The following is a 21,681-nucleotide window of genomic DNA, read 5'->3' on the forward strand; positions in this document are numbered from 1 at the left end:
TTGGACAAGAAGAGAATAGAAGCATTCGAAATGTGGTGCTACAGAAGAATGCTGAAGATAAGGTGGGTAGATCACGTAACTAATGAGGAGGTATTGAATAGGATTGGGGAGAAGAGAAGTTTGTGGAACAACTTGACTAGAAGAAGGGATCGGTTGGTAGGACATGTTTTGAGGCATCAAGGGATCACAAATTTAGCATTGGAGGGCAGCGTGGAGGGTAAAAATCGTAGAGGGAGACCAAGAGATCAATACACTAAGCAGATTCAGAAGGATGTAGGTTGCAGTAGGTACTGGGAGATGAAGAAGCTTGCACAGGATAGAGTAGCATGGAGAGCTGCATCAAACCAGTCTCAGGACTGAAGACCACAACAACAACAACAACCACAATCAATTACTGAAGGACCAACTGCACTCTGAAATAAAGAAATAATTTCGTTATATATGGTTGAAATAACTCAAGGCTTGATGAAGAAATATTATAAGAAAACGATGGGGCTGTGGAAACATCCTTATACTAACGTTTTCGACACAATTCGCAGCTTCTGCATTGGCTAAGTGGGACATGCTTTCCACGGAAGAATTCTCATTGACAACATTCTCCACGCAATCAGTAGCGTCTGCAATGGGCAAATCGAGCACGGATTCCATGACAGAACGCTAAAAACAAAAATATGGACCTGTATTACAACATTGCTTAGACCTATGTAGCGTACGAAATAAATTCACAAAAGTAAAAAGCACACACATAGCAAGGAAATTAATTAGCTACCTCAAATGAAGAATCATCGTTGTCACTCAAAATCCTAACAACATGTCGTCGTGGCTGTTTATTTGGTGGCATCAAATGTGTCGGAAAGTCACTGCTTCGGGTTTGAGACGTTTCTTCCACGTTCCAGGGCTCACTACGTAATCATCTTATCGGAAATGGTTTCCGCAAAGAAAACTGCAAGACGTAGGATTAAAATCTTTCCGCTTCACGTAAGTAATCCACGTCTTTAGTAGCTCTGGGTGCTTTAGAGGAAACCTGGTCAAAAACATCGAATTAGCAAACGCACTAAGTCTGTATTTTTATCGCATTGTATCGGTAGTCCTATTACCTGTGAAATGGTAAGTCACTCTCCTTACTCCACCGCTTCGTACAATTGAAAGCGGAACAAGAAATCACCATTTCGATAATCCGTAATTCCTTATACACCGTACAGACCGACAGAAACTTCTTGCCAAATTCGAATATGGCGGGCAATACAGACGACAGTAATCAGCTGGTAGAGCCATCTATCGGTAGGTCCGGTAGTTGAGCATCCCTCATTTCGCTAGCTTTAGACGCCTGTGTGTCGGAAATCGGAGGGAGCGATGAACGGCAAATGTTTACATTGAAATTGAAGTTGATGTAATGTTGTGTACCACGATAACTCCCATTTCGGCCGGGTTGTTATGGTTCAGATTTTGTTGTTGAACAGTGATTGGGTGTTGTGTTCTACATAGTACAACGAGCTGCTGAGATGGCCAATTCTACAAAAGCTTCTAAGGTAGTAGGATGCAATGATTTTTCTTATATTTCACTGTTGAAGCTACCTGTGGTTTTAATAATATAATTTTGGTTAAGAACAGACTACATAAAACTATTAGAAAGCTGGTGCTGTGGAGTGCAGCCACGGTATTTAAACACTTTTGAAAGGTACACAGAAAAGAAACAGAATTGGCTGTGCAGTTCACTTACCTGCAGTACTGTAAAAGGCCAAAACGTTGGAGTGTAAAGTTAATTGAAACCAAGGAAATACACACGTTTTTTTATTAACGCTGCTCGCTGTTGGGTCAGTAATTTGCAGCACTTGAGGGACATAATATGATACAAGGTTATGGTGCTGCAATGTTGTAAATAGTTTATGAACACACCATTGAATTAATATGTAATGCAAAAGACAGTAGGTGCAATGAGAGTTCAAGAGCTGTTTTCTGATATATCATTCTTGTACGTATGATGAACAAGTAAATTTGACTTTGTGTGAGAACTGGCAGTGCACATTGGTTTTAACATAAATGTTGTGTATTTAATTGAATGTGGTCAGATGTAGGCCAGTGTTAATGCTTTGATTGAAAAATGATGGAATACTGGTTTCACTTGTTATTTAGGTGTTTTAAATTTTTTTCCTGGGACTTTTATGAAATCATGTAAGAAAAAGCTACCTTTTCCTGGAACGTGTCAATACATAACTCAAAAAATGCGTATACAAATTTGATAATGACAATTCTTTTGATCAGTAAGTACAGGTTATGCTAACGAAGTGCAAGATATGAACAGTACCTATGCTAGTTACATCATAATACACATAAAGATAATCTTTATAGAGACAGATTCAGTGTATAGAGTTTTTAATAGTTGCACATGAAATGATATGGTCTATTGTGTGATAAGTAATGTATTTTATTGGCGAGACATCAGTTGTTAACTCATATAAATGCCTTAATTTTGTGTAAGTTGTGATTCAAAGTAATATGGCTTCTTCTACTGGGTGAGGATGGAGTGGGTGAGTATTTGGAATGTGATTTTGTACAAACATATTTAAAAATCTGTATTATTATGCAGATGATGTGCATTAGAACAACAGTAATAAAATAACAGCATTAATAGTACATAAAACAGTTAGACTCGCAGTCAAAAATTATAATGAACAACACATGCTAAGCAGTTATTATGACAACCAAAGAGCAACAATAGAATGTCTTCTAGATGGATACGTTAGATTTAAATTCACAGAACATAGTACAAAAGCACAGACAAAAATGTTTTAAAAATCTTGAGGGTTTTTAAAATATTGTGTGGACAGAGGTGTTTTAATTTCAAATTTAAGTTAGAGATCAAATTTGAGGAAATTCTTTGGGATGCTACTGCTAACAAGTATGGCATGTAATGAATATTTTGGTGACTCAGGAGGCTGAGATATAAATCCCCATCCAGTCACCCATGTATATCCATACATTTCAGGCTGAAGAATATTCATAGTTTCAACTGTCAGCTAATTTTCTAAACAGCTCTTCATGAGATATATGGAACTTTTATTAAATTATTTGTCACACATGATTTTCAGCTACTCTTTCATCTGTCAAAAAATACTGTGACCATTCCTGCCACCCTTGTTTGTGTTCAATCGTTTTGCCTTCTTTGTCTGACCTGATCCTGATCCAACACAATGCTGCAATTTCCTGTAAGTGCTTAAAAGCAATATATTTGGTAAACAAACTGCAGTTTGCCAGTATCCTATATACACTACTGGCCATTAAAATTGCTACACCAAGAAGAAATGCAGATGATAAACGGGTATTCATTGGACAAATATATTATACTAGAACTGACATGTGATTACATTTTCATGCAATTTGGGTGCATAGATCCTGAGAAATCAGTACCCAGAACAACCACCTCTGGCCGTAATAACGGCCTTGATACGCCTGGGCATTGAGTCAAACAGAGCTTGGATGGTGTGTACAGGTACAGCTGCGTATGCAGCTTCAACACGATACCACAGTTCATCAAGAGTAGTGATTGGCGTATTGTGACGAGCCAGTTGCTCGGCCACCATTGACCAGACGTTTTCAATTGGTGAGAGATCTGGAGAATGTGCTGGCCTGGGCAGCAGCCAAACATTTTCTGTATCCAGAAAGGCCCTTACAGGACCTGCAACATGCGGTCGTGCATTATCCTGCTGAAATGGAGGGTTTCACAGGGATCGAATGAGGGGTAGAGCTACGGGTCATAACACATCTGAAATGTAACGTCCACTGTTCAAAGTGCCGTTAATGCGAACAAGAAGTGACCGAGACGTGTAACCAATGGCACCCCATACCACCACACTGGGTGATACGCCAAAATGGCGATGACGAATACATGCTTCCAATGTGCATTCACTGCGATGTCACCAAACACGGATGTGACCATCATTATGCTGTAAGTAGAACCTGTATTCATCCGAAAAAATGACGTTTTGCCATTCGTGCACCCAGGTTCGTCGTTGAGTACACTATCGCAGGCACTCCTGTCTGTGATGCAGCGTCAAGGGTAACCGCAGCCATGGTCTCCGAGCTGATAGTCCATGCTGCTGCAAATGTCGTCGAACTGTTTGTGCAGGTGGGTATTGTCTTGCAAATGTCCCCATCTGTTGACTTAGGGATCGAGACCTGGCTGCACGATCCGTTACATCCTTGTGGATAAGATGCCTGTCATCTCAACTGCTAGTGATACGAGGCCGATGGGATCCAGCACGGCGTTCCATATTACCCTCCTGAACCCATCGATTCCATATTCTGCTAACAGCCATTGGATCTCGACCAACACGAGCAGCAGTGTCGCGATATGATAAACCTCAATCGTGATAGGTACAATCTGACCTTTATCAAAGTCGGAAATGTGATGGTACGCATTTCTCCTACTTACACGAGGCATCACAACTATGTTTCACCAGGCAACACCAGTCAACTGCTGTTTGTGTATGAGAAACCGGTTGGAAACTTTCCTCATGTCAGCACGTTGTAGGTGTCGCCACAGGTGCCAACCTTGTGTGAATGCTCTGAAAAGCTAATCATTTGCATATCACAGCATCATCTTCCTGTTGGTTAAATTTTGCATCTGTAGCACGTCATCTTCGTGGTGTAGCAATTTTAATGGCCAGTAGTGTATAAACAAAAACTGCTATTTCGGTTACCTACGCGTGAGCTTATGTGATAATTCCACTTCACTTATCTGTCCATTGTTACAAGTCTGTTTATAAATGCAACTCATTTCGTATACAGTCAGGTGCTATTATATTTGTACATCCTATAAGACATACAACACTGTATTATGAAGTAGTTATGAGTCATTGCTTTTGACTGACGCTTTCTCAAGTTCTAATGGGGTAACACTATTTTTCTAAGGAGATAATATTTCCTTGTAGATAACTGTTTGATATACAAAACTCTGAGATGGCTCGAACTTCTTTCCAATGAATCATTCATATGTAATGGTCCTGTTGCATTTCTCTAACACTGCTTTCGCCTCTGCATTGATAGATGACACTCTATTGGGGATACCATGTTGAATTCTGCATGGTAAGAAATTTTCAGTCTAATTGTGATCCTGGTTAATCAGTCCATAAAAATGTCTCATATGTTATTGATGTCATTGAATCCACCTAGTAACCCTCTGCCCATAAGCATCAAGACATTATTCACGGAAAAGCATGATTAAGGATTAACATGACAGGCATATCCGACATAAAAAATAAAAATGAAAAACACTCAGAAAAATTTAGCATGTAAGCTGCTTAACAACATGTACAAATAATTTTGCAATGTGAATGTAAAATGACTCACTCCACATAACTACAATTTATCGTGCAAAATTATCAGTGGAACTAACTACATACTGGTGGACACAGATAACGTCATTTTGCTCCAGATACATTGATCCCTGAAAACATTCTAGAATTTTAGTGTAAATGGAAATGAGTGCCAGCATGTTTTTAGATGGGTGTGATCTGAAGAATATTATGGTCAAGAGTGGATTTAATCATAAATTTTGTATATAACTTGACAGGCACACTGTCAGGCCCTGGGAGATTTAAACTTTTTTAACACTACTAGTGCTACTTACTGTGTCACTTATACACACATTGATACAGCAGCTGAATGCTGGAAACTATCCTTGATTTTTCTTTGATGGAACAAATAGTGAGATCCATTACATTTTTGGCATACTGCCACATACACTCTATTTTGTCTCCTTATATTTCTGCTGTATAACTTTCAGCCAAAACATTAGGAGAATAAATATAATTTAAGTGTCTGCATTCCTGAAATTTAAAGGAGCAGTCATTCCAAAATGCAATGATTGACGGATCAAGTCAGAATTCAACATTTTGGCCTTTGTTTCTGGTGAACATTGGTCGCTGTCTGGTTGTGAAGTATCCACACACAAATTTCCGTGCTCATAGGGCTTTTGGAGAAGCACCATGATAGTGTTGTATTCCAGTACTTATTGTAGTTTCACACATTGTCCTACTTGTCCTTTTGGTTAATGTTAGGCCTAATCTATATTTATATTTGTGCTACACTTTGTAGCTGTAGTGCAGTAAATATCATTTCTTAAAGAAACTTCCTGGTATTGATTCTATGTCAAAGGGGGTCTGTATTCTGCCAGGTGTATACGTAAGTATGTGGAGTTTAACTGACTCTTCACTTGAGCCACAGTCCCACCACATGTTCTTTGCTCAAACTGAATGATTCTAGTAGCTGCCTGAGAAACGAGGTAGTCTCTACCAAGTCCGTTTTAACAAACATGATGACATTTTTGTAGCCCTGTGTGCCTTGGTGCTCATTGTTGATACAGATTTGTCTTGATCAGTGAGCCAAGTTTCTATGTGAACATACTCAAAACAATATAGTATGAAACATACCTACAGATAGCTATGACCAGTCACTTATTTGGTCACAGCTGTCTGTAGTTATATGTAATTTAATATACAGTCATAGTGTTCAGTGATATCTATGATGGATAAGCTCAATTTGAAGTAGGTCCCTAGATCACCTTGTTTGTTGTTTATGATGAACAGTGTTGTGAACGATCTGTTCTGTGTAGGTTTTTGGAAGCTTTTTTGTACAGTTAATGTGGACATTGGAGTGCTTCAATTATTCCATATATTTTCTGAAGTATAGATTGGCTTTTTAGCTTCTTCTGCTCCCAACCCCCCCATGAACCATGGACCTTGCCGTTGGTGGGGAGGCTTGCGTGCCTCAGCGATACAGATGGCCGTACCGTAGGTGCAACCACAACGGAGGGGTATCTGTTGAGAGGCCAGACAAACATGTGGTTCCTGAAGAGGGGCAGCAGCCTTTTCAGTAGTTGCAGGGGCAACAGTCTGGATGATTGACTTATCTGGCCTTGTAACATTAACCAAAACGGCCTTGCTGTGCTGGTACTGCGAACGGCTGAAAGCAAGGGGAAACTACAGCCGTAATTTTTCCCGAGGACATGCAGCTCTACTGTATGATTAAATGATGATGGCGTCCTCTTGGGTAAAATATTCCGGAGGTAAAATAGTCCCCCATTCGGATCTCCGGGCGGGGACTACTCAAGAGGACGTCGTTATCAGGAGAAAGAAAACCGGCGTTCTACGGATCGGAGCGTGGAATGTCAGATCACTTAATCGGGCAGGTAGGTTAGAAAATTTGAAAAGGGAAATGGATAGGTTAAAGTTAGATATAGTGGGAATTAGTGAAGTTCGGTGGCAGGAGGAACAAGACTTTTGGTCAGGTGATTACAGAGTTATAAATACAAAATCAAATAGGGGTAATGCAGGAGTAGGTTTAATAATGAATAAAAAAATAGGAGTGCGGGTTAGCTACTACAAACAGCATAGTGAACGCATTATTGTGGCCAAGATAGACACAAAGCCCATGCCTACTACAGTAGTGCAAGTTTATATGCCAACTAGCTCTGCAGATGATGAAGAAATAGATGAAATGTATGACGAGATAAAAGAAATTATTCAGGTAGTGAAGGGAGATGAAAATTTAATAGTCATGGGTGACTGGAATTCGTCAGTAGGAAAAGGGAGAGAAGGAAACATAGTAGGTGAATATGGATTGGGGGGAAGGAATGAAAGAGGAAGCCGCCTTGTAGAATTTTGCACAGAGCATAACTTAATCGTAGCTAACACTTGGTTCAAGAATCATGAAAGGAGGCTGTATACATGGAAGAAGCCTGGAGATACTGACAGGTTTCAGATAGATTATATAATGGTAAGACAGAGATTTAGGAACCAGGTTTTAAATTGTAAGACATTTCCAGAGTCAGATGTGGATTCTGACCACAATCTATTGGTTATGAACTGCAGATTGAAACTGAAGAAACTGCAAAAAGGTGGGAATTTAAGGAGATGGGACCTGGATAAACTGAAAGAACCAGAGGTTGTAGAGAGTTTCAGGGAGAGCATAAGGGAACAATTGACAGGAATGGGGGAAAGAAATACAGTAGAAGAAGAATGGGTAGCTCTGAGGGATGAAGTGGTGAAGGCAGCAGACGATATAGTAGGTAAAAAGACGAGGGCTAATAGAAATCCTTGGGTAACAGAAGAAATATTGAATTTATTTGATGAAAGGAGAAAATATAAAAATGCAGTAAATGAAGCAGGCAAAAAGGAATACAAACGTCTCAAAAATGAAATCGACAGGAAGTGCAAAATGGCTAAGCAGGGATGGCTAGAAGACAAATGTAAGGATGTAGAGGCTTGTCTCACTAGGGGTAAGATAGATACTGCCTACAGGAAAATTAAAGAGACCTTTGGAGAGAAGAGAACCACTTGTATGAATATCAAGAGCTCAGATGGCAACCCAGTTCTAAGCAAATAAGGGAAGGCAGAAAGGTGGAAGGAGTATATAGAGGGTTTATACAAGGGCGATGTACTTGAGGAAAATATTATGGAAATGGAAGAGGATGTAGATGAAGACGAAATGGGAGATATTATACTGCGTGAAGAGTTTGACAGAGCGCTGAAAGACCTGAGTCGAAACAAGGCCCCGGGAGTAGACAACATTACATTAGAACTACTGATGGCCCCGGGAGAGCCAGTCATGACAAAACTCTACCATCTGGTGAGCACGATGTATGAGACAGGCGAAATACCCACAGACTTCAAGAAGAATATAATAATTCCAATCCCAAAGAAAGCAGGTGTTGACAGATGTGAAAATTACCGAACTATCAGTTTAATAAGTCACAGCTGCAAAATACTAACGCGAATTCTTTACAGACGAATGGAAAAACTGGTAGAAGCCGACCTCGGGGAAGATCAGTTTGTATTCCGTAGAAATGTTGGAACACGTGAGGCAATACTGACCTTACGACTTATCTTGGAAGAAAGATTAAGAAAAGGCAAACCTACGTTTCTAGCATTTGTAGACTTAGAGAAAGCTTTTGACAATGTTGACTGGAATACTCTCTTTCAAATTCTGAAGGTGGCAGGGGTAAAATACAGGGAGCGAAAGGCTATTTACAATTTGTACAGAAACCAGATGGCAGTTATAAGAGTCGAGGGGCATGAAAGGGAAGCAGTGGTTGGGAAGGGAGTGAGACAGGGTTGTAGGCTCTCCCCGATGTTATTCAATCTGTATATTGAGCAAGCAGTAAAGGAAACAAAAGAAAAATTCGGAGTAGGTATTAAAATTCATGGAGAAGAAGTAAAAACTTTGAGGTTCGCCGATGACATTGTAATTCTGTCAGAGACAGCAAAGGACTTGGAAGAGCAGCTGAACGGAATGGACAGTGTCTTGAAAGGAGGATATAAGATGAACATCAACAAAAGCAAAACAAGGATAATGGAATGTAGTCAAATTAAGTCGGGTGATGCTGAGGGAATTAGATTAGGAAATGAGACACTTAAAGTAGTAAAGGAGTTTTGCTATTTAGGGAGTAAAATAACCGATGATGGTCGAAGTAGAGAGGATATAAAATGTAGACTGGCAATGGCAAGGAAAGCGTTTCTCAAGAAGAGAAATTTGTTAACATCGAGTATAGATTTAGGTGTCAGGAAGTCGTTTCTGAAAGTATTTGTATGGAGTGTAGCTACGTATGGAAGTGAGACATGGACGATAACTAGTTTGGATAAGAAGAGAATAGAAGCTTTCGAAATGTGGTGCTACAGAAGAATGCTGAAGATAAGGTGGGTAGATCACGTAACTAATGAGGAGGTATTGAATAGGATTGGGGAGAAGAGAAGTTTGTGGCACAACTTGACTAGAAGAAGGGATCGGTTGGTAGGACATGTTTTGAGGCACCAAGGGATCACAAATTTAGCATTGGAGGGAAGCGTGGAGGGTAGAAATCGTAGAGGGAGACCAAGAGATCAATACACTAAGCAGATTCATAAGGATGTAGGTTGCAGTAGGTACTGGGAGATGAAGAAGCTTGCACAGGATAGAGTAGCATGGAGAGCTGCATCAAACCAGTCTCAGGACTGAAGACCACAACAACAACAACTGCTCCCAAAACTTTTTCAGCTTTCTGAAGTGGCTGACCTTCCTTCATCAGCTATGTTACTTTGTTTAGGTTTAAACCTTATATCTCTGTTCCAAATAATTGTCTGTTTTACTCTGTTTTTAATTTGTTGCATTGTTATTTGTAACTCTTATAATCATCCTGGACTTCTTTAAACCAGTTATTCTTGGTTTTATTTTTTCGAAAGTAGTTGAATAATTTTTTTGGTAGTCTTGATATATGGCAGAACACTTTGTTAAGTTGATTACTGATCTGATGATTCTTTGCTCTACTTTCTGGAGTTTGTCTGTTGTTAATTTGGTGTTCAACTTAAATAGTGTTTCAGTCGCATATGTTGCTTCAGGTTTAACAATGCTGTTGTAGTACTTGACTTTGGTGTTCACTGAGAGAGGAACCAAAATGCAGAGGTCATTCTGAGTAATCTGCCTGTCTTCATTTATGGTTTTATCGTGTACAACAAGTTGCCAGTCGGAATCTCACAGCCATTAAAAATCCCCAAGTATTTAAACACAAAATGAAAGAATACCTCATTACCCACTCCTCCTACAGTTTATCTGAATATTTGGATTCATGAATGTAAATTCTCCTGTCTAATACTTACATTGCATTGTTCCTGATTTTGCCATTATAAAGACTGCTAATTGTGATCTGTGTAAAGTTAAAATGCTTTGTTTGAAATATTAGATAATAGTACCAGCTGAGTAGTATCAGAGGAGTAGTACTGTCTTTTTCAAAATTCTAACACACATGAATAATATAATATGGGAGTAATTACCTTAATTATTAGTTTGGGTACATTAGCACTTGTCATAATTTGTTTCTAGTATATTTTACAGAAGTAGCCAGCAATTGTTGCTTCTGCCTGTATAACTTGACCCGTTACACATCCCATCATTAGAGGACTGATGGAAAATGGTGTGTGAATGAATGAATGCCACTTCGTGACTGTTTTGTCAGAAATTTACGATCTCCCACTTCTTTGTTCCTCATAAATACAACCAACTATAAACACTACGCCACTTGCAAACACTTTTGACATCCATGCACAACTCCCTATCAATTGAAGCTTAATTTTGGTTGTTTCTCAACACCTTTTGCATTCAAAACCTAAACAACTACACAAATGTTGCAGTTGGCAGTAGTGTCCAATGGGAGCTCTCTTCCCAATGACTGCCAAGCCAAGACTGAGTGTACCAGCAAGGTGTGCATGTGCTTGTTTGGAAATGTGGGAAGCACCATTTGCAACATCACATGGAAATAGCTGTATAACAGTTTTTCTGCATCCGCATCATTTTTGAAGACTTTTGATTTCGGATTACTCTTGTTATTAATTCTGCTACTTGTATGACAGCGTCTGCCTTTGTGACTGAGCAACTTATGAGTCTGACTATCCTGTAGAGAACCTATGTCCAAATCCTGCTACTTCCAGGGATTTTTCCAAGGTGGGAGTATGGGAACAGGGTGCACTCAGCCTCATAATGCCAATTGAGAATTAGCAGCTCCAAGGTGTGGATAGCTGACAATGACCAGGAGAATGGTGTGCTCGCCCCATGTTCCACCACACTACATCCATATGACATCTCATGGCAGAGGAAAGCAAAGTGGCTGTTCGGTATTGAATGGTCCTCTGAACACCAAGGGACTGTACTTAACAAAAGTTACATTCCGTTACTGGGTGCCTCAAACATTTTGTTATTTGCTTTTGATTAATAGCACACAGCAGTGATTGGCTATTGAGCCATGAAAATTTTTCTTGGAAGCTTGTATAAATTTAGCCCATCATCATGAGTGAGGTTCTATGTTTGAAACCATGTAGCTTATGTGAAAGTAAATGTTATCCAATTTTTCTCTTTCTGAGAGCGGTGTTTTTTTGTACCCAAAAAGCCAATTGCTGGCTGCAATTTATTATATTGTGAGGTGTTCATTTAACGATTCTGATTGATTTGCAATGCAGTGAGAAGTCAGAGTATTGTACAAATATGTGGTCTTATGGCAATGTAAATGAATAAAATCTTCTAGGGTGTCAGGCCATCTCAAGTGATTGTATGTCCATGAGCATTTTTCCAAACTCTCCTTGGAAATTTTGTCAGGTAATAAATGTGTGCCATGTGCTTTTACTGATTTCATCCTTATACAGCTGTGGTGTCGGCCGTGATACTACAAGTGCTCTACCCATTGCTATATAAGGTAATGTTTCTGTCCCGTGTCAGCCATGCACACATTAACCTCTATGGCGGCATTCCGTTCTATGAACAGCTGCAAATTGCCTTCTTTATTAATCACTATAGCTTCCTTCATTGTGCTAGCCCAGAAACTATTAGGCCTACATTATTTTTATGTGCAGGTACTTCATGAAATTGCTTGCCATATTTGTTTGTTATTACAACCATTCTTCAGAAGACTTCTCATATGTGGTTCAGTTGTTTTGGCTAGTTTGCATCATTGAGACTGTTTCCGCTCTATGAACCTAGATTCTTAGACCCCTCCGCTTTTGGGCTGAATGGTGGTGCTAAGTGAAAGAATGTAGGTACATGTTCTTATGAGTAGCCTTTCTTTATCCACTGTGGTTGAGACACTGGTTGGGTTTTCAGTGAATCAAGGAGTCAAAGAAGGGTAAGGTAAAATCTTTTTCAATCTCCGTCCATGAAATGAAATGTTTCATCAACTGGTTAAACTACACATTAAGTTTTTAGTCTCTTCCAGTTCAGGAAAATGCTACAGAAAATGAAAAAGGCAAGTGCATAACAATTTTCATTATTAAATTTGTGAGGAGTTCTGACTAATCACTTTTTATTTGTTTGTTAAGGGGAGCTGGAATAATGAAAATGACAAAATTAATGTTTTTTGTTTTTTTTTTTTCATTATAAAATTATTTGGAGTTTTCTGAATAAAACCAATCAAGTTTCACCATTCTAAGTGAATTCTAAATGTGTTTTTTATCGCTGCAAAGTTGACGCACTGCATAAATGGTTGTAGCGACTTGGTGTGTCACCTCTGACAGCGCCGCTCGCTGGACTGCAAGCAGGGTATCTTTGCAGAATTAGACAGTGTTTTGTTTTCCAACGTTGTATGGCTTTATCTCTGTGACAAGTGACTGTTCATATCGGTAAACATAAATGCTATACCGTGTGTGTTGACTTGTGGAGTTTGCTTTGTGTTGTTTAGCTGTTCAATATTGCATATTTGACGAATTTTGCTCATACCTGTTTTATGTATTTGGTTTGTGGATGTCAATATGCCCCATTTCAGCAATCGAGTGTTTAAGAAAAGGCACAATGAGTGGAAGAAGAAATCTTTTGTTGTTTTGAAGGGAGATGCTGCTCAGACTGCTTCACCAACTACTCCAAATGAATGTGATAGAACTTATTCCAGCAAGAAACTTTGTGACAGCAAAGAAAAATTTGAAAACTATGAAAGTGACAGTAATGAAGTGAATGAAATAATTAACATTTCCTTGCTTTCTAATAATGTGAAACATAATGTATTATGCCAAGTTTGCAAAGAAAGAGGACTGGAATTGAAAATAACTTCACACATTGGTTTGGCATGTAAAATGTTATTGAAGTGTAACAAATATGCTGCAGAAGTTTTGTTTTCTAATTCCAGCAGTATTCCTCGTAGTGGTATTAGTGGAAAGAAGGTGTATGATATAAATGTTAGGCTAGTGTATGACTTGCATTGCATTGGCAAGGGGAGTGCTGTAGGGACAATGTTATGTGGAATTATGAACTTGTCAAAAACCACCAACCAAGTTTGGATTTTATGGTGAATTGGTGGGATCTTCTGCTGAAGATATTGCTCAAGCAACAATGAAGAAAGCAGTTCAAGAAGCTGTGACAGATAATGGGAATTGTAGAGATTTAACTGTTGCTTTAGATGGATAATGGCAACGTAGAGGTCATAAATCTCTAAATGGAATTGTGACAGCTACCAGTGGAGACAGTTGCAAAGTATTTTATGTTGCTATTCTCTCAAAACATTGTAGATGTAAGGGCAATACCAAGGACGAACATAGTGAAAGTTGTGGAGCAAATTTTCACGGCACAAGTGGAGCGATGGAAGTAGAGGGGGTGAAAGCAATTTTTTCCAGATCACAGGAGTGGTATAATGTACAACACACTAACTGTGGTATGTACAATACACTAACTATCTAGGAGATGGTGATTCTAAGGGATATAAAGTTGTAGAGGAACTCAAACCTTATGGCACTGAAATTCACATTAAGAAACAGGAGTGCATTGGGCATGCGCAGAAGCGCATGGGGACTCACTTGTGCAAACTAAAGCAGACATTAGGATCCCAGAAGCTTAGTGATGGTAAGACCCTTGGAGGAAGAGGAAGATTGACAGATGAAGCAATTGATAGATTGCTGAGGTATTATGGGTGTGCAATTAGGCAAAATACAAGAAGCGTTGAGCATATGGGGAGAGGAGTATGGGCATTATTTTTTCATACTGCATCAACAAATGAGCACCCACAACATGCACTGTGCCCTCAGGGTGTAACTACCAACCAGGAAAGGAATATGCCCATAAAAACAGTTTGCCAAATGATGTAATTGATGTTATTAAGCCCATATTCAGAGAGTTGTCACAGCCAAGTTTATTGGAAAAGTGTTTACATGGGAATACACAAAATCCAAATGAAAGTGTAAATAATTTAATTTGGATTAGGATTCCCAAAATTGCATTTTGGAGTGTATGATGCAATGGCAACATACAGTGAAGGAAATTTTATCAAATGTGATGTGCTGAAAAAAAAAGGGAAGAAAAGACCAGTGAAAAGGAAACTAACACTGGAAAAAGAAGAGGATGCTGAAAATCCATCATATGAGGCAGGAATGTATTAAAAAACTTTGGAAGCCATTTCCTGTAACTTTAATAAAATTTTCATCTTTGAGGAACATTTTCTCAAAAACTTGTAACAGCATATCAATGAAATTTATACACAATGTTGTTTACTTCTTTTCCTTCATTTTTATAACAAATTGTAAAAAAAAATTGTATAATTCAAGAGTTGTAGACGAAAAAGTGCAATATTTTAGGGAAAAAAATAAACATTTGTTTAAAAAAAAAATTGTAAAACAAAAACCAATAAATATTTCTTAACATGGCATTATAACTTTGTAGAGAAATATTCACTGAACATAGTCCAAATTTCAGAGCAATATGTTTAATTGTTTTAGAAAATATGTTCCTTCTATTTACTAAAATTAATATGGAGGAGATGGATCGTTCCAGCTCCCCTTAAGTACTGGTTTATGAATAATTTTGCTATTAATCTTGTACTGCATAATACTTATCAGTTCGCTGAATTTCAAGAAAGTTTGTTTATTTGCAGGCTAATGATGCTAAAGAGCCCATTCCTAAGACACTGGGAAGCTCTCCTTATAGTGATGCAGTGTATCATGAGCTGTCGAGGTTAAACGGCCAGGTTAATAGAATGAACAAGCAGACACTAATACAGAAAATGAGGAGCCTACGACTGAGCACAGAAGGATCAACAGATGTTCTAAAAAAGCGCCTGAAGAATTATTATAAGAAAAGGAAGCTGGCTACAATCAATGTGACTTCTTCTCATAAACTTTACCCATATTATGTAATTGTAGATTTTGAAGCTACGTGTGAAGAAGTAAATCCACCAGATTATCCGTAAGTTAACAAGTCATCTTCTTTGGCTGTACATTTCATTGTGAACCTTGGCCTCTTAAAACAGTTCTGTCAGTTACTACGATCCAACACTCTAGCAGCCCATTTTTGCAGGCCTCCCATGACTTATCTATCTATCTGGTCTTCAATGAGGTTGATGGACCTCTGGATTTTCATCTTAACATCCTCTTACTTACTTTCTTCCATATCACTCATCAGTGCCAAGTGCCTCACCAATCACAATCTGGATGATTTCATTATTTGTGTGATATGTGGGTATCTAAAGTGTACAGTTCATGATTATACCCTCCTTCACAGCTTGGATCAACAATTATTCGAATTACTTCTCTCTCTCTCTCTCTCTCTCTCTCTCTCTCTCTCTCTCTCTCTCTCTTTTGCTCTCGCTCTCTCTCTCTCTTGCTCTCGCTCTCTCTCTCTCTCTCTCAAAGACATTTAGCATTCCAATATTGTTCGATGTTAATGACCAAGTTCGAGGCATTACAGAAAATAATTTTTTTGGTACGTGGTTTTATTTGAGGTTGGGGAGTGTCAGTCCCAGACATTTAGCCCAGTGTTATTGAGGGTGGTTTGTTCTTGTGGCAGTCATATATTTTGCTTCCTGTTAGTTGCTATGCAATCCCATATTCCTGCTGACTTGCTCAAGACAGAGTTCTTGTATCTATACTATGTCATCAGTATAAGTGAGTATCTGCACTGATTTATAAAAGATAATTCCCCTGTTCGGCAGGTTTGTGTTCCTCGTGACCTCCAAGACAATGTGAAAAATGGAGACACGCCATCATATCTCCTTGCTTTATATCTAGTGGATGAGACTCTATTACTCCCATTTTTATTATACTGTACACCTCAATCATTGTCATTCTCACAAGCCTTAAAAATTTCCCAGGAGTTCTTAGTCCAGTCTGAGCACAGGACAATGGCAGTCTGACCAGGCTATCATATGCTGATGTGTAGTATATGAGGAATTGACGCATGTCAGTCCTGAATTCAATTGTCTTTTCTAAAATTTGCCTTAGGATAAAGCTGTGATCTGATATGATGATTTCCCTGGTAGAAATCCACATTGGAGAACGTCAAATCAAACACCTTTCAGCCGTCTGATTTTCAAACTGTTATTGGGCTACCAGTTTCAGTGATATATTACGCCATCTTCGGGCTCCTGTGTACAGACAACAGTATGAAACAGATAGCAAAAGCGGGTGGTGCAAGTCTTATATACAGTGGTAATGTGTAATAACATTACAATACCAAACTGTACAGGAAGTTACATCAAAGTTACAGATAAATTATGGAGTAAAATAAGATAACAGTTGCACGCTGTATATCATAAACTAGGAGCAAAATATGTATGTCATATAATCGTAAAAAGAACCTACTAAGTGGAGGTCAGTATTGCGTATGATGCATAGGCAATCACAGTGTAATGCTAATGCAATACGTGTGAAACGACTAGTGTAAAACAGTATAGTCGTATCTGATGAATCCACAATGAAGGTGAAACATTTGATTCCATTTTGTCATATACTAATAAAACATAAACCACTTTCTGAGGTGAACCCCTCTATCATCATGTTCCATATACTAACAACTAATAAAACGAGAATATAAAGTTACATCAATATCATTTATCAATTACAGACTCATAAGATGCAACTTATTTAATGAAACATGTTTAATAAACCAAACTATGAATCTATAACAGCAAAAATAATCAATTATTGACAGTATAATGTAAATTGATAGACAAAAAATTTGTTCATTAAGTGTCAGCAGGAGAACAGACACAAAAAGGTTTAACTTTTACAAGCTTTCAGAGCCAATGGCTCCTTTTTCCTTTGCCTTCAACTCTTCTGCCAGAAGAAGGAGCCACTGGCTCTAAAGCTTGTAAAAGTTAAACCTTTGTGTGTGTGTGTGTGTGTGTGTGTGTGTGTGTGTGTGTGTGTGTGTGTGTCCTGCCACCGCTTGGTGAGTAGATTTTTTTATCTATCCATTTACATTAACTATGAATGTAATGTAGTATACTGTAACAAATTCCCACTAAGCAGTAAGTTATTATGAAAGCGATAAGTCTGCTGGTAAGCAGACGTGTGGCTGGATGATATGCAAAACCATAAGCTATGAAGTAAGTTTAAGGAAAAGTACTGCAATACATGTGCATTATATAGAAAGACACTCATTTCAGTCAGAACAACCAGACACGTACCTCTATATATCGTGTAGCCTAGCGCTTAAGGTGGTGAAGACAAAGGATAGTATGACCTTCGACAGAAAAGCCACCAGAACAGGATATACCATACAATGTATAATATGTCAGTTGGTAGCTTTATGAGTAGATGGTTAATTGAGAATGTGGATGTCAAGGAATATACACTGTGTGATCAAAAGTATCCGGACACCTGGCTGTAAATGACTTAAAAGTTCGTGGCGCCCTCCATCGGTAATTCTGGAATTCGGTATGGTATTGGCCCACCCTTAACCTTGTGACAGCTTCCATTCTTGCAGGCATACGTTCAATCAGGTGCTGGAAGGTTTCTTGGGGAACGGCAGCCCATTCTTCACGGAGTGCTGCACTGAGGAGAGGTATTGATGTTGGTCGGTGAGGCCTGGCACGAAGTTGGCATTCCAAAACATCCGAAAGGTGTTTTATAGGATTCAGGTCAGGACTCTATGCAGGCCCGTTCATTACAGGGATGTTTTTGTTGTGTAACCACTCCGCCACAGGCCATGCATTATGAGCAGGTGCTCGATTGTGTCGAAAGATGCAGTCGCCATCCCCAAATTGCTCTTCAACAGTTCGAAGCAAGAAAGTGCTTAAAACATCAATGTAGGCCTATGCTGCGATAGTGCCAAAACAACAAGGGGTGCAAGCCCCCTCCATGAAAAACACGACCACACCATAACACCACAGCTTCCAAATTTTGCTGTTGGCACTACATACCCTGGCAGATGACGTTCACCGTGCATTCACCATACCCACACCCTGCCATCATATTGCCACATTGTGTATTGTGGTTTGTCACTCCACACAACATTTTTCCGCTGTTTGATTGTTCAATGTTTATGCTCCTTACACCATGCGAGGTGTCGTTTGTCATTTACCGGTGTAATGTGTGGCTTATGAGCAGCCACTTGACCATGAAATCCAAATTTTCTCATATCCCAACTAACTGTCATAGTACTTGCAGTGGAGCCTGATGCTGTTAGTAATTCCTGTGTGATGGTGTAGATAGGTGGGAGGTGAGGTACTGACGGAATTAAAGCTGTGAGGGCGGGTCGTGAGTCGTGCTTAGGTAGCTCAATTGGTAGAGCACTTGCCCTGAAAGGGTCCCGAGTTCGAGTCTCACTGCGGCACACAGTTTTAATCTGCCAGCAAGTTTCAAGTCTGGATAGATGTCTGCCTATTACACATTACGACCTCTTCAACTGTTGGTGGTCTCTGTCAGTCAACAGAAGAGGTCAGTCTGTACGCTTTTGTGCTGTATGTGTCCCTTCACGTTTCCACTTCACTATCACATCAGAAACAGTGGACCTAGGGATGTTTATGAGTGCGGAAATCTCGCATACAAACATATGACACAAGTGACACCCAGTCACCTGACCATATTCGAAGTCCGTGAGTTCTGCGGAGCGCCCCATTCTGCTCTCTCACAATGTCTAATGACTACTGAGGTCGCTGATATGGAGTACCTGGCAGTAGGTGGCAGCACAATGCCCCTAATATGAAAAACATACATTTTTGGTGGTGTCCGGATACTATTGATCACATAGTGTACCAGAACACTGCAATCTGAAGAAACACCCCTGTCAACTAATAAAAGTAGAAGTCACATGGAAAAGAACACTCATCATGTACTATGAAAACAATGTAAAGAAGGAAGAACTCACAACACTAACACCATTATGCCAACAAATGTGGTGTAACAACCATCATGGTTACATGTCGGAGAATGAAATTAAGCAATTAGGTCAAGGCAATATTAATTTATGTCTTACAGGGCTTGTGAAAAATCTAGGAAGGTACAATAAACTAACACCATCTGTACTATTTCAAGAATCTAACTGCATGATTGTAGAGCAGTCTAGAAAAATGATGTTACAGACTTTGTAAGGAATATGTGTAAAGAGAGATTCCTGTACATGTTGAAGACCAGTAAAACAATATTGTGTGGTGTTACATGTTTATTGTACGAAATTATTAGCAAGAAGTACAACAGTCAAACAACGGTTATGTATTCCTTGTTGAGCGGTGTCTCATATACAGTACACATGAAACCATTGCACTCAGTACTGAGTCATAACCAGGAAACTATGTTAATGTATTCTAATATACAGGTAAACACAAATGTAAAGTAGAACCCCATTTTAATTATCAATGAACAAAATGATAAAAAATTTAAAACTTACAATCTTTTGTACATTAGTCTACAACCATACTTGGGAAACCAAGCCTGTGTATTTCAAGTAGATCAATCCTGGAATGTACAAACAAGGCTGCTCGAAGGAAAAACACTGACTATTGAAAGTCGAGAAGCAAGGGCATACTCTCACCCAGAAACTGAAACTGCTAGGGACTCAACATGAACAGTTGTGTAAAAAGATAAGAAAATGAGCATATCAGTAAAACATAAGCAGTCTCAGTGCGCCTATCCAGATCAGCATATAAACAATTTTGTCAGCAACTGGTAGGTCAGCTGTGGTATAGAATAGCGGAATCTAGTCAAGAGTGTTAGATCTAACAAGCCGCCCCCCCCCCCTCCCCCAGCACCACCACAACCTTAAGGAGCCCGTAACAGTTGAGGACATGTCATTACTAATCACAGTGGTGCATAACGGATAGAGGGAAGTATTATGTAATAACTCTTGACAGCAGTATGGTCAGTATAATTCAAATATGAAAGGTTAATGGAAGTAGCACATACATTAATGTTAATTATATTACATATAGTTCAAATGAATTAGTGCTATGGCAGCGTATCAGTGGGAACACATGAATAAGTGTGTAACTAAATGATAATTTGTAAATGATAGAGGCAAATACCATGTAGTAGAAAAACGACTACACAGTGAGAGATCGCCACAAATAATTATTTATAGTCAGAACATCCAGCTATTCAAGTATGTCATGTGCAAACATTGCTGCATCCCTAATTGCATGAAATGAGAATTCGAATGCAGTTACCTTACTCATACTGTACTCATCATACTTCTACTGAAGAATGAGGAAGTAGAATTGGAAAAATCAAGACTATGAAAGTACATATTGTCAGTAAAACTGTACTCATTATACTTCTAATGAAGAAAGGAAAGAATAACAAAGAGGCATAATACAAAATCCCAGTACTTTGAAGGTGCATGTTGTCAACAAACTGAGTGATGTATGCTCAAAAGCACTGTAGTAGTTATGCACCAAAACCTTACATTAAAAACATGTGAAAAAGCAACATACGAGTGAAAGCTTGCCCTGACCGAGGTGTAGGAAAATGGAAATGAGCGTATGGCATCGTTGGCTGTGAGGCCCCATCTGGGGAAGTTCGGCCACCAAGTGCAAGTCGTATTTCAGTTGACACCGCATTTGGCAACTTGCGCGCTGGTGATGAGGATGAAATGATGATGAGGACAGCACAACACCCAGTTCCCGAGCGGAGAAAATCTCCAACCCAGCCAGGAATGGAACCCGGGCCCGCTTGCATGGGAGGCGAGAACGTTACCACCCAGCTAAGCAGGTGGCCGAGGTGTAGGAAGATTCCAACTGCGGTTCCAGTCAAAATAGGTGCCAGCAGAGAAAGAGTGGTGATATCTGTAGATTTCTGTCCAAAAAAATGAGACATAGAAAGTAACAAATGAAAGGAGACAACTCGAGTAACTACAAAAGATAGAAAATAACGCATGTACCTACAGTTTAGTATATTATCACTGTATATAAGACCTGCACCACCCCCATTTGTTGTATGTTTCGTACTGTTACCATTTTTTCTGCACACG

At 39.2% G+C, this 21,681-nt stretch overlaps 1 protein-coding gene across 1 annotated transcript in view; it reads left to right on the forward strand.

Annotated features, from left to right (window-relative positions):
• The first annotated feature begins 1,339 nt into the window (after window positions 1-1,339).
• Window positions 1,340-21,681, forward strand: part of LOC126260942 (3'-5' exoribonuclease 1-like) — a 37,938-nt gene continuing 17,596 nt past the window's right edge. Inside the window, exons 1-2 of the mRNA XM_049958450.1 lie at window positions 1,340-1,529; window positions 15,371-15,681. Coding sequence (XP_049814407.1) covers window positions 1,503-1,529; window positions 15,371-15,681 — 338 coding nt within the window. The 5' untranslated portion in view covers window positions 1,340-1,502. The remainder of the gene's footprint in view (window positions 1,530-15,370; window positions 15,682-21,681) is intronic.

The sequence above is a fragment of the Schistocerca nitens genome, chromosome 5 (genome assembly GCF_023898315.1).
Source record: "Schistocerca nitens isolate TAMUIC-IGC-003100 chromosome 5, iqSchNite1.1, whole genome shotgun sequence".
Taxonomy (NCBI): Eukaryota; Metazoa; Arthropoda; class Insecta; order Orthoptera; family Acrididae; genus Schistocerca; species Schistocerca nitens.